General features: G+C 44.5%; 1 protein-coding gene across 3 annotated transcripts in view; it reads left to right on the top strand.

Moving 5' to 3' along the window:
• Positions 1 to 7500, top strand: part of LOC121709640 (rho GTPase-activating protein 26-like) — a 62153-nt gene that overhangs the window by 28929 nt on the left and 25724 nt on the right. For all 3 annotated transcript variants that reach the window (XM_042093204.1, XM_042093201.1, XM_042093202.1), the window contains exons 3-9: positions 1254 to 1315; positions 2422 to 2493; positions 3238 to 3339; positions 3663 to 3773; positions 4084 to 4188; positions 4680 to 4809; positions 5505 to 5605. In XM_042093204.1, coding sequence (XP_041949138.1) covers positions 1254 to 1315; positions 2422 to 2493; positions 3238 to 3339; positions 3663 to 3773; positions 4084 to 4188; positions 4680 to 4809; positions 5505 to 5605 — 683 coding nt within the window. The remainder of the gene's footprint in view (positions 1 to 1253; positions 1316 to 2421; positions 2494 to 3237; positions 3340 to 3662; positions 3774 to 4083; positions 4189 to 4679; positions 4810 to 5504; positions 5606 to 7500) is intronic.

The following is a 7500-nucleotide window of genomic DNA, read 5'->3' as shown; positions in this document are numbered from 1 at the left end:
GACATGGCCATGTAGTCTGTCAGCTGTAACAGCCGTCATGTTTCTGGAACATTCTGTGCGTACATTCCTGCTTGGGGTGCTTTTATTATGTGCCATGAGAGGGGGGGGGTGCTGGAGGGGGGGTAGTTTGAGAAGAGAGGTGTGTGTGTCTGTGTGTGTGTGCGTGGTGGGGGTACGTTTTGTGGCTTAGATGGAGAGTCTCCGAAAGTATTGGCCCAGAGAGAGCTGTGTCTCGAATGGAAACCCTGGCACAATGGCAGACCCGGCAGACTCCTGGCTGCCTTTGAGCTGAGAGAGAGAGCAGAGAGAGAGAGAGAGAATGGAGAATGGAGAGAGAGAGAATGGATAATGGAGAGAGAAGGGAGAGAGAGAGACAGCAGAGAGCAGAGAGAGAGAGAGAATGGAGAGAGAGAGAGAGAGCAGAGAGAGAGCAGAGAGAGAGCATGGAGAATGGAGAGAGAGAGAGAGCAGAAAGAGAGAGAGAGCATGTAGAATGGAGAGAGAGAGAATGGATAATGGAGAGAGAACGGAGAGAGAGAGAGCAGAGAGAGAATGGAGAGAGAGAGAGAGAGCAGAGAGCAGAGAGAGAGAGCATGGGGAATGGAAAGAGAAAGAGAGAGAGCAGGAGAGAGAGAGAGAGAGAGAGAGAGAGAGAGAGAGAGAGAGAGAGAGAGAGAGAGATAGCGGGGAGAGATAGAGAGAGCAATTATATTGTAATAATTATATATAAAATATTGGCAATATAAGTGAGCTTGTCATGCCAATAAAGCATTCTTGAATTGAATTGAATTGAATTGAGAGTGCCAGAGAGAGAGAGCGAGTGATGACTTGCTGGGCTCTCCCCACCCTCACCCCGTTGAAGAGGGTGAGACAGCACAGCTCAGAAGAGCTCAGTGCAGACACAGCGTTGATTTGAATTGTATGGCCAAGTGGAAAGTGAAACATGACCTGTTGTCAGACATGCAGCCGCCTCATTTGGGTTTGTTCTCTGCAGTTTGCAAAAAGTTTGAACGCTACAAAGAGCACACCTCAAATGCAGACGCCGACTGCCTTGTTTGAGTGTCTGTTCGTGTTGACAGGTGCAGCCGTTTGATTTGTCTCTAGGTCTCTTTCTCGCATTCATTCATTTACAAACACACACACACACACATGTCTGTCTTTCTCTCTGTTATACACTAACACGCCCTTTATTTTTGTCTCTCTCTCTCTCTCTCTCTCTCTCTCTCTCTCCCTCTCTGTCTCTCTGTCATTAGCCAAGTCGTTACAGGAGTTTGCTGGAGTGTTACAAAACCTGGAAGATGAAAGGACTCGCATGGTACGTCTTTCTGCATCTTACTCTCTCTCTCTTACTCTCTCTCTCTCTCTCTCTCTTAATCTCACTATCTCTCTTTGTCTGTCACTCTGCTTTTCTCTCTCAGTCATGCCTTCACTCTATCTCTCTACCTGTCCTGTTTCTCTCTTGTCTTTTTTTTATCCTCTCAATACCTATTCTCTCTCCCTCTCTCTCTCTCTCTCTCTCTCTCTCTCTCTGGTGCTCCCTACCTCTCTCGCTCTTTCTCTGTCCTTCCACCTGTTTTGTCTTTGACTCTGTTCAGAAGGACATGAGAAGTCTGTGTTGTATATGTGTGTACATTTCATATGCCAGAGCACCATGACTGACCGAGCCCTGTTGGTTAACAAAGGCCCAGCCTGACTGCCTGCACAGGCCTGTCGGCCTCTCCCTCCACCAATGCTCTGAAGCACACAACCTTATTTACAAAAGACCTGTGCAGAGCAGCTCAATAATAGAGCACCTGAGAATGGCTCACTTCAAAGAAACATCCACAGAGCACCAGAAGTAGGCCTTTATGGTTGTGTTGACAAGTACCACATTGACGACACGCTAGTTACAGTGTAGTGGAATTGGGACTGAAGTGTGGTGAATGATTCATCATAGCAGGCCTATCTCAGCAGTTAGTGCACATTATAAAACAATCCCAAACCAATATACTTGTAGGTGGGTCGATGGTACCTGTGCTGCTCTATAGAGCAGAGAAAGGCATGATTAAGAAATGTTAATGGACAGATTTGAGGCCCAGGTCTGTGGAGGCAGGCAGCTGTAGGATAGTAGTTCCCCCTATCAGAGAGTCAGGCTTTTGTTCTGCTACAAGGTGTTGATGTTGATGTGTTGGTGTTGTGCTGTTCTGTTCCAAGGTGTTGATGTTGATGTCTTGGTGTTGTGTGTTGTTCTGCTACAAGGTGTTGATGTTGATGTGTTGGTGTTGTGTTGTTCTGTTCCAAGGTGTTGATGTTGATGTGTTGGTGTTGTGTTGTTCTGCTACAAGGTGTTGATGTTGATGTTGATGTGTTGGTGTTGTGCTGTTCTGCTACAAGGTGTTGATGTTGATGTTGATGTGTTGGTGTTGTGTTGTTCTGTTCCAGATTGAGAACGCCAGTGATGTGCTGATCATGCCACTGGAGAGGTTCCGCAAGGAGCAGATCAGTGCTGCTAAGGTAGTGTGTGTGTGTGTGTGTGTGTGTGTGTGTGTGTGTGTGTGTGTGTGTGTGTGTGTGTATGTGGGTGTCTCTCTCTGTGTGTGTTTGTCTGTGTGTGTGTGTGTGTGTGTGTGTGTGTGTGTGTGTGTGTGTGTGTGTGTGGGCGTGTGTCCATACATTCTTGTGTCTTGTATTCACCACAGTTAAAACAGATCATTACTGCTGTGTCCACATTTACAACAAAACTATTTATTCTCAATGTCATTGTCCTGAACACTGAAGTTCTTGTACCCATCTTCTTCTCCAAAAGATGATGGGTACAAGAACTTCATCCAAAACTCAGACCTTTACCTTGTGTTTGTACACTATTTTCAAAAAAGTTATAATTTGTAGTGTGAATGGTAATTGCAATCGTCAGTTATCACCCACCATATTGTAACTCAAAATGTACTTTTGATAAGACACTGCCATCTTGTGGACAGAAACTGTACTCACTGTAAAATATATTGTTCTGGACTGTCAGCTGTGGTGTTTTCTGAACCGTTTTTAAGTCAAACAACTAAATTATCCTCTAGTTTTTATTTGTTTTCACATCAGTCTGTTACTGTGTGGATTTTAAACAAATATATTTATGAGCCAGCTATGTATTCTATTTAACCTTAGGTGCACTGTATTATAACAGATTCTCTCTCATTTGTGTGTGTGTGTGTGTGTGTGTGTGTGTGTGTGTGTGTGTGTGTGTGTGTGTGTGTGTGTGTGCAGGAGGCCAAGAAGAAGTATGACAAAGAGACAGAGAAGTACTGTGCTGTGCTGGAGAAGCACCTCAGCCTGTCGGCTAAGAAGAAGGAGGCCCACCTGCATGAGGTGAGAGCTGCACCTGCTGCATCCTCCCTTCCTCCTGTCCACTGCTTCCTCTTTCAGACACACACACACACACACACACACACACAGAACTGAGCACATGTTAGCAGTCATAAATGCTCACATGCAAGCACACTCACATATATACAGATACACACATGCCTACGCACACGCACACACACATGCATACACTCACACACACACACACACACACTTGTGCAAAAAGTGTGGGCTGCAGTTACATAAATGTGTGAGTGTGTGTGTTTGTGTTTGTGTGTGTGTGTGTGTGTGTGTGTGTGTGTGTGTGTGTGTGTGTGTCCTTTCAGGCGGATAACCAGGTGGACCATGTGAGGCAGCACTTCTATGAGGTGTCTCTGGAGTACGTGTTCAAGGTACAAGAGGTGCAGGAACGGAAGATGTTTGAGTTTGTGGAACCGGTAAGACCATTCTGCACACACACACACACACACACACACACACACACTTCAGTTGATAACTTGACAGATCATTCTGTCACAAACACACCCTTTAATAAACACTGGAACATATAGTCCTTAAACTATTCACCCCCCCCCCCCCCACACACACACACACACGTCCCCCACTCATACACACACTAACTGCCTAGACTATCACAACTGACATGCTGTGTAACTGTGTGAAGTACAAATCATGTCTTTTCAATAAGTCCTTTTATTTCTGTTAATTGCACCTCTCACATTCACCTGGTGTCTTGTCTGTGTGTAGTTGCTGGCGTTCCTCCAGGGCCTCTTCACTTATTACCACCATGGCTATGAGCTGGCCAAAGACTTCAACCACTTCAAAACCAACCTGACCATCAGCATCCAGAATGTAAGAAAGACCTTCCTACAGACTTCATCTTTCTCTCTCTCTCTCTTTCTTTCTCTCTGTCTGTCTGTCTGTCTGTCTCTCTCTGTCGGTCAATCTTTCTCTATGTATTTTTTTGGAGAAAAAAAAGCCTCTCAGCTCCTCTCAGCCTGAAATTAGCCTGATCATACGAGTATAAAGTATACTTATAAAAAATTCAAGCTCTTACTTAAGAGTGGGCCGAAATTCAAGGACCACACGCTACTGTGCTGAACGTTCCCTCCCTTTAGGACACACTTTCATTGACTGAGTGATTACACATCTGAAGCACTTTTCTTAATATCCTAATCACTTAACATGGATGTAATCTCAGCACCAGCTGTGTGTAGCCAGCCTACTCATCAGGAGGGCTTTCATTTGGCTGCTGCTGCCGCTACCCGCTGCCACTACCCTTCTGGATCCATGTTTATTATGAACGAGTCATTATACCAGTGGAGCATGTTGTTGTTGTGCAGACGCGGAACCGATTCGAGAGCACGCGTTCTGAGGTGGAGGGCTTGATGAGGAAGATGAAGGAGAACCCGCACGAGCACAAGAGCATCAGTCAGCACACCATGGAGGGCTACCTATTCGTGCAGGAGAAACGTGAGAAGCTCTCTTTCTTTTTCTTTTTTCTCTCTCTCTCTCTATCTCTCTCTCTCTCTCTCACACACACTCACCCACACTCACACAGACACACACGCACACACACGCACATGCACACTTGCATTAGCACAAGAGCATCCGTCAGCACACCATGGAAAGCTACCTCTTTGTGCAGGGGAAACGTAAGAAGCTTGCTTTCACACCAACTGTCTGTCTTTCTTTTTCTCTTTCTCTCTCTCTCTCTATCTCTCTCTCTCTCTCTCTCACACACACACACACACACACACACACACACACATATGTTGGCTTTGTTGTTGTCAGTCACTTTTCTATCTATTTCTTCCTCATCTTCACAATATCTCTCTTGTAACATGCTGGTGCTAAACATACTTTGTTTTTTTCTCTAGCTCATTGGAGAATTGCAAATCTGTACCATATTTGAATGCCAGAGAGATGAATTAGCTGAAAGAAACCCTGAAAAAAGAGAGCACAGATGGAAGCTGTGCTCAAACAAAGCAGGAGATGTAACAGAGAGGGAACAGTCCCTCTCTGTGATCATTTTTTTTACTCAAATACCTGACCCAGTTTCTGTGCTTTCTTTCTCTTTCTAATTGTCCATTCTCTCTCTCTCTCCCTCTTCCCCCCCCCCCCCCCCCCCCCCTCTTTCTCTCTGTCACTCTCCCACCCCCTTCTAGGCTCGTTCGTGTCCACCTGGGTGAAGTACTACTGCACGTACCACCGTGAGCCCAAGCGTATAACTATGGTGTTATTTGACCAAAAGTCTGGTGGGAAAATAGTAAGCAACCTCTCATCCTCTTTCTCTGTGATGATGCAGTATTTATTTGCAATATCTCAAGGGTTGAACTATGTTGTGCCCAAAGATTCTAGAGCGGAGCTCTGTTCTAGAATCTTTGGTTGTGCCTGTGTGTGTTCTAGTATTGCAGAGGATAAAGTGGATCTCTTGACAAGTGCAAACTCTTTCACTTGTGCTAGCAGAGATGGATGGATGCATGGATAGATAGATAGGGAGATATAGGTAAAGTAGGAGATAGAGAGGTACAAAGTGGCACTGGCTGAATGCCAGCCCTTCTTCTCACTGGCGTGTGATGTTTGCATCCCCCTTGGCACAGAAATCATAAGCTGCATAGTGAGATGGCATCCCACCAGCTTCTGAAGAGCCGCTCTTAGATGGTCATTAACACGAGGGCCAACACACACACACACACACACACACACACACACATATAGGCACGCACATACACATACATACACATACACACACACATGTACAGCGGGGGAAATAAATATAACATTTTTTTTCAGTAAGTATACTTCCAGTGAGGGTATTCGCAAATGCTAATAAAAAGCAGTACACCAAGGCAAAGAAAGGCAAGGAAAGGCAAGGAACAAGCTGGAATCTGTAAGTAGTTAGAGAGTAATTATCCCTCCTATCTGTGCAAATTAATATAAGCTGGGTTAGTACCTATTGATGGGCTATAAAAAGGTTTTTCGTCACCAAGGAGTCACACAAGAAACATCTCGTGATGGATAAAAGCAAAGAGCTCTCCCAACCTTATTTTTGCAAAACATATCGATGGGACTGGTTACAGATGCATTTCAAAACTTCAGAATCTTCCAGTAAGCAGTATTGGAGCCATTATCTGCAAGTGGAAAGAACATCACAGCATCATCAACTGGCCATGCCCATGAGCTCCTCGCAAGACCAGGGAGTCAGGATAGACAGACCCAAGAGCCAATGAAGCTCCAGACTTGGAGGTAGCAGGCTCAATTGTTCATTTAAAGTCACACAAAATTTGGACAAGCCTATAAAATACTGAGAGAATGTAGTCTGGTCAGACAAAAGCAAAAGCTTTTTGGATGTCATTACTACACATCATGTTTGGAGGAGAAATGACACTGTACATAACCCTAAAAATACCATACAGAGAGGTTTGGGGGTGGTGGCATCATGGTGTGGGGCTGTTTTTTATCTCATGGTACTGGCAGACTTCATGCAGTTGAAGGAATAAAGAATGGAGGCATTTTTTCCGGGAGAATCTTGCCATCCACCAGGATGATGAGGATGAGACGTGGCTAGACCTTCCACCAGGACAACGATCCAAAGCATACAGCAAAGAGAACTTTCAAATGGTTTCAGAGAAAGGAAATCAAGGCCATGACTTAAATCCAATTGAATATTCCTGGTAGGAACTAAAAAATAGGATTCACAAGAGGGACCCCTGGAATCTTCGAGATTTAAAAACTATCTGTTTAAAAGAATGGGCCAAAATCACACCTGAATACTGCGACTGATTAGTTTTGTCATACTGGAAATGTCTTGAAGCTGTCATTACTAACAAAGGCTTTTCCATAGGGTATTTCAGAAATTTCAGTAGGCGTGTTCAACACTTCTTCTCTCTGTCATTCCACTTTATTACACTTTTCCACACATATACCACACACACATGTAATCCACACATTTTTTATATGTGTGGATTACCTGGGTTAATACTAATGTCTGGTAAAAATGTAATGCGAATAACCTCACTGGAGGTAGATTTACGGTACTGAAAAACATGTTGATGTGTTCAATACTTATTTCACCCGCTGTATACACACACACACACACACACACAAACACACACACACACACACACACACACAAGGGGTGGGAATCACAAATGGATACTG

This window comes from Alosa sapidissima, chromosome 5 (genome assembly GCF_018492685.1).
Source record: "Alosa sapidissima isolate fAloSap1 chromosome 5, fAloSap1.pri, whole genome shotgun sequence".
Lineage (NCBI taxonomy): Eukaryota > Metazoa > Chordata > Actinopteri > Clupeiformes > Clupeidae > Alosa > Alosa sapidissima.
This window is presented reverse-complemented; position numbering and strand designations above follow the sequence as displayed.